The 16,202-nt window shown below is 32.8% G+C and overlaps 1 protein-coding gene across 1 annotated transcript in view; it reads left to right on the top strand.

Moving 5' to 3' along the window:
* LOC145252592 (NEDD8-conjugating enzyme Ubc12) overlaps positions 1-11,133 on the top strand; it is a 48,735-nt gene extending 37,602 nt beyond the window's left edge. The window contains exons 4-5 of the mRNA XM_080112274.1: positions 4,994-5,057; positions 7,564-11,133. Of these exons, the coding sequence (XP_079968400.1) occupies positions 4,994-5,057; positions 7,564-7,704 (205 nt within the window). The 3' untranslated portion in view covers positions 7,705-11,133. The remainder of the gene's footprint in view (positions 1-4,993; positions 5,058-7,563) is intronic.
* Positions 11,134-16,202: the final 5,069 nt, after the last annotated feature.

Here is a 16,202-nt window from a genome sequence, read left to right as displayed (position 1 = left end):
CTACATAACCTATTCTACTTTTAACAGCCATCAATTTTTTTTTTACTTTCTCACAAACTTTAAACACTCCTTAAACTCAAGTTTCTACATCAACACCTTTTTTCTTTCTATCGGATTTTGCTCCGAAACTACAAAAAAGACAATGTTCCTTAAAGTTAAAAGCACCCAAAGAACAAACTGCACAGAATGACATTTCATCATGTTTTTATCGTCAATTTCTCTGTATTTGGGGTTGATTCAATGCATTTTTTGTGAAACTGTTGACCAATCTGAATTATGATCTTCGCTCCATGTTGTTCAAAAGCTCTGTTAATGGAATTGATTCCCTTCTGGCTGATAATGAATGTTTCTTCATTACTGGACAGTTCATTATTGTCAGCATCCATAATCATTGATAATTTACTTTGGCCAACCTGAAATTAGAATATCACAGAATATTAAGCTACTGCAGAAATGCATCAAATGAAACAAAAATAAAGCATAAGAAGTTATAATAATATTTAACTTTATGAAAACTGTTCGTTTTATCCAATTTCACATTGCTACATTTATTTTTGAAGATTGAGTTGAGGGGGGGGGCTAGAATCGGTGGCAATCTTTAAAAATGGTGGCCGTTGACCCCTTTCGGCAAGGTCAATTGTGATAAACCTTTTTTTTTTAATCTGAAAGAGAGGTTATTCATGCCAAATATGCAAGTTAAAAACTTCTCTTAGCAATTTGTTTGAAGTTCAACCAAAAAATCAGATAGATTGACTGGACTAAAGGCCACGATATGGATTACACTGCAATTCATATCAACTGAGCTCACACGGTCTTCTGCTACCTCCAAAGTAGGTTGTGGTCTTGACAAGAGATGAAACTCTCCACAAAATTGGGGATATACTTAAGCACTGATGTTGCAATATGCAGGTTTCAATCCTATGTACGAACATAACATTACTGCTCAGGTCAAAGATCAATTGGTAATGAAAACTACATGATAAAAATGCTCACTACAGATCGCTCTAAGGGAGTTAATTATGTAATTAATGAATTAATAGAATAGAGTTGCGCCCCCTAGATCAGCAGTAGAAACTACCTGTTCCTATTTACAATGTCTCCCCACGGGACAGAGTTCGACACCAGGGTCGTTTTTTTAATGTGGAGAAAAAGAACAAAAATAAAAATTGCCTCAGTCGTGAAGGATTTCTCCTCCACTGACAGAGAACAAGAAATTGAAGTGTAGCATCTGAACTACACTTAGATCTTGACCCGAAGACCAACAAGATGTTAATGTAATATGTCTTAGAAGATATCAATTACAGTTAATAGTACATATAGTTAATAATATAGTTATATACGCCCTATATTAATGGGATTAAAAGAAAACTGACATAAAAGGATCTTGGCTCGATTTCTTGTACGCATAAAATCCAATTTGGCAGGAACAGTCGCAAATGTGACTTACAAACTAAAATGAGTGAAACGTAATCATAGGTATTATGCTGATGTACTACTACTAAGTGTAGGACTAAGAAATTGATGGGGGGGGGTGAACTTACAGACATTGTCTAAGAGCATCAAGTGAAGTCTGTAAATTGATCATTATCTATCTATCTATATATATATATATAAAAGCGAAAATGTATGCATGTGTGTTCGCTTTTTCTGTACATCTACAAAAGGCTTTTTTTCAGAGAAGCGGTCGGTCGCTTCACAACTTTTTAAAACTTTTTATATCATATATAAATTGTAATATTTCCCAGTTAACGAAGCTCGCCTGTCTATTTAATTTGCTCGATTTCGGGAAGATAAATATTCAGCATTTGTCGCTCGCCGCATGTGGGTTAGTCTTTTTCCTATAACATCTTGGGAAAATAAAAAAAAAAAAAAAAAGCATTCCGCAGTAAATGAATACTATCCCACAGTCAAACTTGACCTCATTAACTCATTAAAACGAGCACCTGCCAAATCCAAGTAATTAAATAAATTCAAATGTGTTTCCGTTAGCATCTCGCGGTGGGGCAATTGTTAACGTCGCACGATTTTTTTTTTTTTTCCACACTTTAATTTACAACTTTTCCTTAACGGTTCGGGTTCGATCCTCATACTTACCTACTAAAACATTTTTTTTTACCCCCCCCCCTTCCCCGGAGTTTCCACACACACACCTCCAAACACGCCGGGTACCCCTCGCTAGTCTATATATATAAAAGCGAAAATGTGTGTATGTTTGTGTGTCTGCTAAAAAAATGACCTCATGACCTGATTTACTTTAAATAGTTGAAATACTGAAAAAATTTTGTGTATGTCGCGTTAGGTCAGTTGATTAGCGCGTTGGTTCATTATCTAAAAGTTTTGGGTTCGAATCGTGGTGTGAGATGTCTTTTTTAAATTTAAATATTGAACCAGTGTTATTTAAGCCATTTTTCACGCAACGTTCGTTTTTTTTTTTGTTTTTTGTTTTTTTTACTTTGCTTATCCACCCCCGACCACACACCCAAAAACACCCGGGTACCCACCGATTTTTTTTTTTTTTTTTTTTTTCAATTTTGATATTGAAACCGGCTTATTTAGGCCACTTTTCACGTGTTCGTTTTTCTGTTTTTATTGTTCGTTTGCCTTACGTTATTTTTTTTTGTGTTTTTTTTTTCCCCCGCTTAAGTGTTAATGTTGTTTTCTTTTTTTACTTCGCTTATAACAAACAAACCTGGTCATTGACATCATCGTTGTAACGCTCGACGACTTCCGGGCGCGCACCTGTCAATTTGGTTCTTACTTAAATAAATTCAAACTAACTCATTCTGGCTGGCCGATTTTATTTTCAAACTTCACCTCAGGACTTCGGGTTGCATATTGTATTCAACTTATTCATAGAACACTTAAGGTTTTTTTTTTTTTTCCCCACCTTTATTTTGTTGGTGATATTAAACTGAAGGTCGGCCCCTCGTGGAGAGAGACAATATACATTCGATGTTGTTGATGGTTTTTGTAAAAGTCTGAAATCTATGAAGGTTTGTGTGGTTGGTACAAATTTTGAATAGGGAAACTTGGTCACATTGTTGAACACATTATTTTGTAAGTTTAATTTGAAAATTTAATCATTTAATGGAGAAATGATATCACATTATTTGGTTTTCAAAATTTGTAAATTAAACTTACGTAATGTTTTCAAAGATGTGATCAAGTTCCCCTAAGCAAAATTTGTGGCAACCATGCACACAACCATGCACACCCATCAATTTTAGATTTTTATAACAACCATCAGCAACATCGGACACATATTTTGCCTTCTCCACGAAGGACTGGTTCCTCGGCTCAATACCATTAACAAAATGAAAAGGAAAAATAACTACTAAATCTTATTCTATGAATCAGTTGTCTAAACTACAAAAATCTCAGAAAAAAGTTATTTTAATCATTTAATAAAAATAGCAGGGATGCTTGGTGTAGTCCGGTTTTAAAGTATGCTTAAATATGATATTTTAATTCTTGCAGAATTCGTATATATTATTGAGTTAATGTTCTCTTGATCTTTTATAGATTATAAAGTTGTAATTTCAAAACTAAAAAAATATATCCATTTGACTTGGGTCCATCAGCTTAAACCGAAATTTATGAAAAAAATGTGTGTGTGTATATATATATATATATATATATATATATATATATATATATTCTTGTCTGTTTGTTTATTTGTTTACAATTTGATTAATATATACAAAACGTCTATTACTTTAATACTTCATTCATTCCTATATATAATATTACTCTTGCAAAATAGACGATTAAGAGATGACCTCATTTGCATATTACATTAAGGGAAATCGATTTATTAAATAGCAGTGGTGTGTTAGTTATTGTTTATAGAGAGAGAATTGCTTTAAGTGTTCTATTTAAGTTTATTTAAATTTGATTTATATTGAGAACATATTTAATTTATTTTTACCAACATCGATTATTTTTTTTTTTTTTTTATAAATCAATTTCAGTTATTTGAGTTTTGAGTTATTTCCCTTGGACGCTAACTTGTTTTTGTTTTCTTTTTCGGCGGATAATCAAACTAAAAATAATTCACACAAACTTTCAAGCATAATTTTTGGAATCGGTTCAAATAAAATAATTTACCTGATTTCACAATCCAGTAGATTTTTATTTTAAAATAAACAATCCAATTCAACTATGATTCTTTATTTAAAACAACAAAAAAAAAAAACCCTTTCATTTACGTTTTTGTGTCATTCTTTTCACATTTTTTGGACATCTTAACTGTTAATTTTTTTTCTTTAAATAACATAATAAGTCAAAACTCGTCATTTTTATAGCATAAAGACGTGTATTTCGGTTAACACAAATTCTACTTTGGTATTTTTGAATTATTTACGTTTTTTTTTTTTTTCGTTGCAACAAACCGTAATAACAAATTTTTCTAAACTGAAGGAGTATAAAAGAAATTCGCTTAAACTGGAATATAGTCATAGAAAGGTGCTCAATATCTGAAGAATAGCTTCTCTTCGTATCCCTTCTGCCGAAATATCTGGAGAGTTTGTCACATACTTCTGCTTTTTTTTTGGGGGGGGGGTACATTTTCGTGTTTTCATTCGTTCTTTTATTTTTGAAATTTTTGTTGGGGTAACGATGGAGTTGACATAATAATGAAAAACTGGTCGATATTCTTAGTATAGCAGGTGTGGCCAAACCGAACTTCATGTCGACCCTGGCAACGCTAGGTATCCATGCTAGTATATATATATATATATATATAACTTGAGTTCCTCCTTCAGCTAAAGTCGAAACCAAAACTTATGAAGAATTCTTGGTAAAATTATTTATTACAATTAAATACAATCACTCGGATGTAAGTGCGACACAAAAAATACATAACACGCTATCCTATTAATATGTAGATTAACCTTATTCAGTTATCTAAATTTTCAAGTTAAACTTATGAAATGTTTTCAAAGATATGACCCGATTTTAAAAAAGTAGATGCATTATTTTTTTCTGTTTGCAGGGAAGACTGGAAGCCAGTTTTGACTGTTAATTCAATAGTTTATGGTTTACAATATTTATTTTTGGTAAGTTAATTTTTTTATATAATTATTTCAGTATTTGTATGAATCGGGGAAAATGAACCCACTAAGGAAAATCAGAATTTGAATGTTTCTAGATGGATAAAAAAAAATACAGTTATTAACCAACAGAAGTCAAAAAAAAAAAAAATTTGCATTTACAGTCAATGTTGGTGATAAAATGTTATAAAAAGAAAAGAAATATTCAGTTTCAGAATTTTAGAGATGACGAATGATAAGATTTTTTTTTTTTTTTTTTTTTCATACTACTGTTCTCATCTTTTTCCATGTTTCGGACTTGGAAATCTTTATTCAAACTCGGTTTCTAGCGATCCTTTACTGGTAGGTGAATAATTAGTGGGTTATGGATGTGTGAATTACGAGGGATGTCCCAAAAGTAAAGCCTCCCATTTTTTTATTCCATCTAAATGTATCAGAGGGAAATTGCAAATTGCGTTGTTATGATGACTGAACTTATGCATTCATGACCTGGTAGTTTCATCTCTCCGTTGCAGATATTGACTGTTTAAGATTCTAACAAAACAACCTCCTGTTGTGTAGCAGGGATTCCATATTGGAGATGACGTGGAGTTCATATTGGGGCACGTATATAACGAGACTCGTGTAATACACGATGGTTATGATGAGGGAGAGAAGACATTTATATATCAGTTCTTATAACACATCTTGGAGAATGGGAGACATTTCTTGTGATGGAGGGGATGGGACACATAACTTGGAAGGCGTTACACAATGTTCATTATATGATGATAAACACATTACCTTTTTCGGTTCGTGAAGGATGTTACACAAGACAAGTTACAAAACACAATGATGATTGCTTTATTCATCTGATCCACCGGTCGATTGACGTCAGGAATTCAAATGGCATGGCTACATTGGTTTACTCCTCTTCCCTCGCCTCCAAGGGGCTCTGACTCCAACTCACCAACTGACTTGCTCTCTGACTGACTAAAATCTGAACCCATAATATGAAGAAATGTCCTTTGTTTGTGACGTCAGGTGTGTTTTTCAAACGTGACCAATTTCATGTGGCTTTACATATGTTTGTCCAACACACTTTTGACAACAAAAGAATCCTCAATTCTAATCTAACCTATTTTTAACAATATAATTTAATTTGCATTGTTCATTCTTTTACTGACATATTTAATATTCAGATTTCTAAAAGAATTAACAGTAGACTTAATTTCTTACATTCCATTTCTTAACTTTGCCTACAGGGTTCGATTCTAGGCTTATCCTAATCTCATTTTCACTTATCTAATATTCTTCTTTACATTGGAAGGGGACAGCCCTTCCCTGTAAGACTTCGTCATGAACATGCATCAGAGGCAGAGATGTATCATCAAATTCTTCCATGCAGAAAAAATTGAACTGATCAACATTTAGTCGCCTGCTGAATGCTTACGAAGCTGATGCAGTTGATGTCAGTTAGGTGATAGGTTCTTCGATTTCAGTGACAAAGCACGCTCCAGACACTCATGCAGAACCACCACTTCATTGCTGGCAAAAATGCATTAAGAATGCTGGTGACTATGTAGAAAAATAATTCTGAAGCACAAAAGATTACTTTAATGGTACAACTTCCGTTTTTGTAGCTCTTCAACTTTAAAAAAAAATTTTTTTTTTAGTTAAAAAAATAGGATATATTACTTCATATTAAGCTGAAATCGAAAGGTTGGTTAATTCTCAAACCAAAGGTGCCAAAAAAAACGATATTTCGCCTATGCGTATTCGAAATAAATTTATTGATAAATCTTTCCAATAATTGTAAATGTATTTGCTTTCTTTGAAGTTTGATTAATTTTACAATAAAATTGATGTGAATTTCCATTCTCCCGTTCTTTCCATTTTTTTTCTCTCCCGTTCTTTCCATTTTTTTTCTCTCCCGTTCTTTCCATTTTTTTCCCCTCCCGTTCTTTCCATTTTTTTCCCTCCCGTTCTTTCCATTTTTTTTCCCTCCCGTTCTTTCCATTTTTTTCCCTCCCGTTCTTTCCATTTTTTTCCCTCCCGTTCTTTCCATTTTTTTCCCTCCCGTTCTTTCCATTTTTTTCCCTCCCGTTCTTTCCATTTTTTTCCCTCCCGTTCTTTCCATTTTTTTCCCTCCCGTTCTTTCCATTTTTTTCCCTCCCGTTCTTTCCATTTTTTTCCCTCCCGTTCTTCCCATCCTCCCCCCCCCCGTTCTTTCCATTTTTCCCCCTCATCCTGTCCATTTTTTTCCCCTCATCCTGTCCATTTTTTTCCCCTCATCCTGTCCATTTTTTTCCCCTCATCCTTTCCATTTTTCCCCCCATTCTTCCAACCTCTCCAGTCTTTCCATTCCCCCCACATTCTTCCATCCCTCCCCCATTTTTTCCCTCATTCTTTCCATTCCCCCACCCATTATTTCCATTTCCCTTTCATTTTTTCACCCATTTTCTTTTCATTTTATTTTTATTTACAATATTTCAATTTCACATTTAAAAAAATTTATTTTTTTATTTTTCAGGAACCTAACCCAGAAGATCCTCTCAATAAGGATGCTGCTGAGGTGTTGCAGAATAACCGCCGCTTGTTTGAACAGAATGTGTCAAAATCAATGCGTGGAGGTTACGTTGGCTCCACATACTTTGAGCGCTGCTTAAAGTAGGATCTCTTAAAGAAGTGTGCCTGCGTGTGTGTATGTATGTATGTGATTGACACTGTATGAATGTATGGTGTGTGTCTGTGTGCATGTATATATATATATATGTATGCATATATATATTATAACAATAATAAATGTGGCTAAACTTGACTCTTTACTGCAGTTTCACAGGGTATCCAATTGTTCGATCTATCTTATTAAATCCTTAATGTTTCTTAGCTACAAATTTATATTAAAATGAAAAGAGACAATACAAACTTATTGATACACCTTTGAAGATGTGAATCTTTGTTAAACTACAGTTAAGTATCGAGTCGTATTATTGTTATAAAGCTCTATCTCGAAAGATATTGAGCACTTTGTATGTGTGCAAGATCTGCTCTCCTGATTCGGTTTTGTTCCAGTTTTGAGAAATTCATTTTCGTGTTATTATTCTCACGGACACATGTACACACTTGAGTTAGGGGTGTATACCATATGTTTGACCTGTCCTGTCTGACCTTTCGTCCGATTACTCTGCACTCCTTAGTGACTTCTTTTCTTAGACTCAAATGTATACTTGCGTGTGATAATGTACATGTTTGCATACTATATGATGCAGTAACATTTTAACGTTTCTTTTAACAGGAACGTGAGATTTTTGATTTGGTTTTTTTTTGGGGGGGGGGTCTGATAGTTTGGAAAAAATGGGATTTTTGCTTGAATAATTTTTTTTTTTCTGAAAGTTTGTGAAAAAATGGCATTTCTGCTTGAATAATTTTTAAAAAAATTTTTATTTTCTGAAAGTTTGGAAAAAATGGGATTTCTGCTTGAATAATTTTTTTTTTATTATTTCAATTTTATATCTCTTTCTTTCTCTCGATTTAACTTTCTTTCTCTTTTCCTGTTTGTTTATTTCTTTCTTCCTCTTCTCCCCCCCCCCTCTCTCTTTCAGCTCTTCTTACTTCCCACCCTCCCTCCTCTCTCTCTTGGGAACTTAATTTTGTTATGCTTCATGATGGAGACGGTAGGAAAGGTAGGTGGACAGGTTAAAAAGAGGGGGGGGGGGAAATTGAGAGGGTGCTGACCCCTTAGATTAGGAAAATTGGAGAAGACCGTGGGGAGTGGGTGATCTCAAGGTTTTTTTTTGGTTTTTTTTTGCTATTTGCCACTCTGATCTCTAATTTTGAACACTTTATTCCCAACATGCATGCCTATACGAAGAGCTGCATGGTAGACAGTTACCCTTGAGTAAACACCTGCTTAGATTGAAGTCCTTACACATGTACATTGGGTTAAAATCACCGCATTAAACACGCGCATAACAGATTGGCTACATAGTCGATACTATTAATATCATTTCAGTTTTTCAAAAGATAAAAAAAAAATTTGAACACCTATCACTTCAAGCTTTAAGGTCTGAAAGTTTTTTGTTCAGTTGTTGTGCTAGTGTTTTATTGTGCCAAATGTGAGTGTTTACTCGGAATAACAACTGGGGTAATCCTCGATCATCCTCCCTCTGCTACCCTCTTTGTAATGTCTTGCTTGTTGTTTTCTTTATGTCCTGTGTGTGGTGCTTGCCAAAATGAGTACTCTCCGCTTTGGTTCTCAGCCAAACTCATTTAATGGGTAGCCACATATCCACGGTTCTTGTTCACTCTTTTTCTCATAGCCAATAACTCCCCACCACTAAATCCTGGTCGTTACAAAATTCAGAATTACTCTAATAGGGTATGTTTATTTCTCCTGGGGAAATCTTGGACTCTTTGTTAAACCTAGCTGATTGCTTCAATTTTGATGGTAAAATTGTCATTTGGATGGGAAAAATACCATGGAAGAGGAGGGGTGCTCATATTTCCCATATTTAAAAACAAAAGAATTGTTTGAAGCACTTGTTTTGTTTTTTCACTTTAATTCTCTCTCTCTACAGAAATGGGGATAAAAATAACAGTGAAAAAGAAGCTTTCTGTATTCTAGCTGAATTCCACCTTTATTTTTTTTTAATTCAGAAAAAACAGATTTTCACTTAAATTATTAGAGCCTCCAATGATTGCTAGGTCTCTGCTTTTTTTTTTTTTTTTTTTTTCTGAGTGAAAATGGTCGCCCAGTTTGTTATCCAAGATTTTGGAAATCTGTAAGTATTCTCTCTTCAGAAGAATCCATTGTCATATTTCAAATGCACTATATATATATATATATATATATATATTCATTCAATATCGATAATACAATGCAAACCAAAATGAAAATGTATATCTGTCACCTAGAGAAATACCACCCACTGCTAACAATACCAAAGCATTCCTCTCTTCCATATTCCTAGTGACAGCCATACTATTCTCACACTAATACATTATATATATATATATAAAGTAAAAGATGAATAATAAAATTTACAGATAATTTTATAACATCATAACAATATGGAAAACTAAAAGAATGACCTTTAAGTCATGGCATTTCGAAGCTAAATGCTTCTCATCAGAACAGAAGGGTCAGAATTATACAAAATGTAAATATGGATAGAAACTGGCTCAATAACATTTAGATGGGAAATGAGAATGAATACAAATTAAATATTTCTTAATAGTATTGAGCTTTTTTTTATTTTTTTATTTTTTTTTATTTTTATAAAGATATACTCTTTCATACCCTAATTGCATACATTATATATATGTATATATATAATATATATATATATATATATATATATATAGTGTGTGTGTGTTTTAAATGATTGGAAAGGTAATTAGTTCTAATTTTTTTTTTTTTTTTTTCTTTTCACCTTGCGAGTTTGGGATACAAAGATAATCCCCCACCCTTTTCCTTTTCACATTCTCTCCCTCTTTCTCTCTCCCTCTTTCTATATTCCTGCATGATATTTGAGTGTGTATGAACCAGGTGCATGGTCATAATAAAAGCACAGCATAGGTGGAAGTGTCAGACGAAACAGGTCAGGACAAAACAAGCATTTTGCACAGACAACCCCAAATAAATTATGAAAATTGACAAGTGAGAAAATGTCCAGGCAAAAAAAAAAACAAACCGAAAGAAAAATAATAAATATATAAACTTGATTGTTAAAAACTCTCGACACTTTTCAACTGGTAATTTTTTTCCCCGCTTGATATTTTCATCGAACTTAAGAGATCCATCTTTGGCATCAGCAACACAAAAAAGCCACATAAAAAAAATCTGACTAAAATCCTTTCTCTTTCCTGTTAACTTTTCTTTTTATCCAATTATTTAAAAAAAAAATTTCAAATGGATATTAGTCAAAATAATTCATATGCTACTGATGGGTTTAAAAAAAAAAAAATTGTTTTTTTTTAAACATGATGTGCACATGTACACACACACACATATATATATATATATATATATATATACTGTCACACAGACACACAAACATTTTTTTTTTTAATATTTAAAAAAAAAAGAAAAAACAATTTTCACCAAAACTTTTTTGTCGATAAAAAAAAAAAATGGAGAATGAAAACAAAAAACAATGGTAGAAATGTTTCCTCACACAATTTTTTTTTTTTTTTTTTTTTTATTTTTAATTTTAATCAATTTTTGTTATTTTTAATTTCACTTTCAATTGATTTCATTTTTTTATAAATAAAGAAATCACTAAGAAAAAACAAAAACATGGGAATTAAGTTTATATTTTTATTCTTGAATTTGTTTTGTTGGAAAAAAAAAAATTCTCTGCAATTTAAAAGAAGTTAACATTTTCTTTTATTCTTATTTTAAGATAAGAACATCTGTTTAGAAAAGAACTAGCCTGGTGCCCAGCGTTGCCTGGGTGTTTGGAGGTGTGTTGAGCAAAAAAAAAAAAAAAAGTGATAGTAGGCAGGCAAGCTCGAGTCTGTGAATGTGAAGAGAGGTGTTTAAAAAAAAAAAAAAAAAAAAGTTGTAGGCAAGCGGACTCAAACCCGTGACGCGAAGGCGGAAAAGAAAGTGAAAGAAAATCTGACATCTTAGCCAAAGTCAATCAATCCAACGATGACGATGACTTGCTAAAATATCGGTGCAAAAAATCAACTCTTCCTTGTACAAAGCGGGCAAGTTTAGGGTGAAGGAATTAATGGTTTTGGCCAATTTTTCAATATTTGTCATCTGAAATGCCGAGCTTCAAGATGATACCGTTCTTGTCAGGATTCGTTGCCTTTGTCGAAAGTTTTTGCGACACATACAAACCTACATACATTTAAACAGACAGGTGAGATTTATATTATAGATTTTTTTTTTAATCTTTTAAAAATATTGCTTAAAATTAATGTTTCTTAATGTTGCCTAGGAAATTGCTTGAAAATCATTATTGCCTAGGAAATTGCTTGAAAATCATTATTGCCTAGGAAATTGCTTGAAAATCATTATTGCCTAGGAAATTGCTTGAAAATCATTATTGCCTAGGAAATTGCTTGAAAATCATTATTGCCCAGGAAATTGCTTGAAAATTATTATTGTCTAAAAAACTTTTTGAAAAAATAGACATTTTCATGTACAAAAAAAATGAATCTTATACTTTAATGAAGAAATAAAGAACTATATTTTTTTTTTTTTTTTTAAATGTTTAAAAAAAAAAAAAAAAAAAAAAAACTAAACAATGTTGTGGTGTTAACTATAACAATATATAATAGTAATATATACCACATATATAGGACTTGTGGTTTTAACCAACCATCTGTCCAAAATATTAGCATGTCCAGTAAAGTCAGGAGCTTGTAAATTTGTTTATTTAATATACTAGCATTTCAGCCCGGTGTTGCCTGGGTGTTTGGATGTGTGTGTTGAGCAAAAAAAAAAAAAGTTGTAGTAGGAAGGCAGGCTCAAACCCGTACCCCAAAGGAGGAAAAGAACGGGGGGGGGGGGACCTGACGTCTTTGCTGTTACGACCATCGCCAAACCAGAAGTGACATAGGTTTTAATTAAGGCTAGATAATCGAAAGGAGAGGATGACTTTAAAAAATATCAGCGAAAAAAGCGACCCCCCCCCCTTCCCTGTAGAAAAGTGCCTAGTTGAAGGGGAAGATATTAATGATTTTGGCCAATTTTTCAATATTTGTCGTCTGAAAGATACTGATCTTGTAAAAATCCGTTGCCTCTGTCAAAAGTTTTAGGCAGACATGCAAACATACATACATACATTTATATATTGGTAACTAAAAATTTTCGACCCAAACCGATGAAAAAGCTTGCCCTATCTCTGAATACTCTTCATGTAAAATTTCAAATGTTTAGACCAGAAATTGTCTGAGTAATTTGGTAGACCACAGAGGTCAAACCTATATCTAAAATTTCAAGTGTTTAGACCCAAAATTGTTGGAGTTTGGTAGAGTTCTTAAAGTTCAAATCGTTGAACTTTGACCCCTTAACAGCCAAATTTTTGGCCAAAAACGGATTACAAAGATTTTCCCAAATCTCAGTACCCTGTGTGTCAAATTTCGAGTCTGTAGACTGAAAATTGATGGTTATTACGTAGGAAAATGTACAGACACACACACACAGACATGTACACTTTTATATATATATATATATATATATATATATATATATATATATATATATATATATACACACACACACACACACACCAGCAAGTAGATCCGATGTTTCTTGGGATTGAATGATGATCAACGAATGTTTCACATTCCCATATTTTGATTGTCATCGAAATTGGTGAAATCACCCATTTTTCAGAGACCCATAATACAGAAGGCTCTAATGACATTCATATACTGATTGCATCTCGACGACAACTGTGATGATTCTTTTATCATATTATAATAATAATGCTGAGAAATATGATGCAACGGTTCTTGTTAACATAGATTGGGGGTAAGAGTCATTGATGATGGTGATGGGGGGCATAATATTTGGAGGGAGTTATACAAAGTTCATCTACAGATGATAGACAAAAACACGTTTACCTTTCAATTGTAATCACGACGACACAAGTTTACAAATATTAATGATGATTCTTTATTCATACCAGCTGATGACAGGAAATTCAAGCCTTTACGATTACACTAGCCTGGGTGCCCGGGTGTTTTGGAGGTGTGTGTTGAGCAAAAAAAAAAAAAAGTGGTAATAAGCAGACAAGCAGGTTCGAACCCGTACCACAAAAGATGGAAAAATATGTGCAAAAAAATAAAAAAAAAAAACAAATGACGCCTTTGCTATTTTACCTGTTATGTAAAAATTTCAAATGTTTAGACCCAAAATTGGCTGAGTAGTTTGCTAAACACTGCAAAGGTCAAATCTTTTGAACTTTGATCCTTTGGCAGCTCAAATTTTCCCCCCAAACAGATTAAAAAAGCTTGCTTTATCTCTGAATACACTTTATGTAAAATTTCAAATGTTTAGACCAGAAATTGGCTGAGTAATTTGATAGAGACCGCAGAGGTCAAATTTTTTTAAAACTTTGACCCCTTAACAGTTATTTTGATTTGAGCCCAAAAACATAAAAAGTTTGATTTATGTCCAAGAAACCTACATTTAAAATTTCAAGTGTTTAGACCCAAAATCAGCAGAGGAGTTTGGTAGAGTTTTCAAAGGTCAAATCATTAAACTTAATCCCTTGACAGCCAAATGTCTGGCTGAAAACCAATTAAAAAGATTTTCCCAAATCTCAATCCCCCTTATGTCAAATTTCGAGTCTGTAGACCGAGAATTGACAATTATTTGGTAGGGAAATGTAGAGACACACATACACACGCACAGGCATTTTCACTTTTATAGATATATAGATTCATGCACACCATTATTGTGATGTTTAATTTGTAAAATATTTCATTTAACTTTTATTACGACCACTGTTTTATTTTATTTGTTTCTTGCAAAACAAAATATACCCTCTCCGAAAAACAGCTAGCTGATAAAATCTGAAAGCCTTCTGGGGAGCTAACTGCTTCAATAGTGAGAAAACACTGAACATTTTGTATAGTGAATATACTATATTCATAATATTTTTATGTAGGGGGAGGAAGTTGAAATACAGTGGTTTTCTTTTTTGGAGATTTTTTTTGTGTGTGAATTAGCTGTCTTTTTTTTGTTTTTTGTTTTTTTTTAGTTTTTTGTTTTTTTTTAATTTCAGATGACAAAAGTTAAAACTAGCGATTTTCTGGAGATTTCTTTTCCCTGACTTAGCGGGTTTTTAAAATCTCATTTGGCACCATTGGCTGGGGGTTGCTCATTATCTTAACTACAGCATCTCTCTCCACCCATTCTTGACATTCGATAGTCTTTCTTTCCAGAGTTCAGGGTATCTATTCCGAAAACCGTTGGTAACATAAGGAGGTTGGGGGTTGGGCAGCAACAACATCAACAACCTTAATTTAATTTCTTCCGAGGGGGAAGGGACACATTTCCATTGAGCAATGCCGGTTAGCAGGTATTGCTAGTCTTCTTCTTCTATATATATATATATATATATATATATATATATATATGTATGATGAAAATAATGGAAATAGTATTCCGACAAAATAGAGAAAATAAAAAAGGAACAAACCGTATTATGTGTTCACCAACGTTTCGTCTTTATTTCGAGACTTCCTCTGGGTGAATGAGATTAAGAAACCAAAAAAATATACCAGTACAAAATATTTGAAAAAGTTTCACGTGCACAGTGTGACGCAGTTCTATTTAAGAGAAACGGAAAAATTGATGTTGGAAATTCAAAAAGGAAGGGGGGCTGGCGCTGTTAAAGAGAAGGAAATTTTAGTGACGTCAATTAGTCGTTAATTTAATTTTAAAACTATGAACGCAAGTTTATATTCTTATTGGGAAAAAGATATATCTGTTGAAATTTAAATATAAGTTTGTAACAGGAATGAAATGAGTGTTTTTTATGTAATTTATTGATTGAGATTATGTGTTAATTATTACAGGGGGTGTTTGAATGGTGTGAGAAAGTTAACCTGTGTCCACAGTTAAATAATGTTCTTTTAATAACAGTTTACTTATTAATGGCGCTATGTTATAGAAACCTCCACGTTATTTAATAGTGCTTGAAATTGCGATAAGCGCAGATTCAAGGAGTCTCCGGCGCGGTTTATTTGAAATAAATTTAACTACTTTTGCTTGTTTAAAATCAAAGGTGTGGTTATGTTGCAATGAATGAGAGAATAATGCACTTAGAGAATTGCTATTTTTTATATCTCTTTTGTGTTCATTGAGCCTTTTTTCCAATTTACGCTGAGTTTCACCAACGTATTTATGATGGCAATTATGGCAAGGAATAGTATATATACCTCCATCGGAAACTGGTTTGTTATAGAGATGTTTCGTGGTTTTTAATATATGTCTTATGGTTAGTGATGTGGTTTGTACGATAGGAATTTTTAGTTTATTTAGTGTGTTATAAATTATTGTATTATTGGTGTGTGTAGGTAAAAGAAGATGTCTGTTTATGAGAGAAAGGTCCGGTGTGTATGATTTTTTATTATTATTTATTCTGGAAAATATTTGTGTGGCTTTTCTCTTAGCATTCAATATGAAATATGTCGGATATT

The sequence above is a fragment of the Euprymna scolopes genome, chromosome 29 (genome assembly GCF_053919585.1).
Source record: "Euprymna scolopes isolate OS-2025 chromosome 29, ASM5391958v1, whole genome shotgun sequence".
Classification (NCBI taxonomy): Eukaryota; Metazoa; Mollusca; class Cephalopoda; order Sepiida; family Sepiolidae; genus Euprymna; species Euprymna scolopes.
This window is presented reverse-complemented; position numbering and strand designations above follow the sequence as displayed.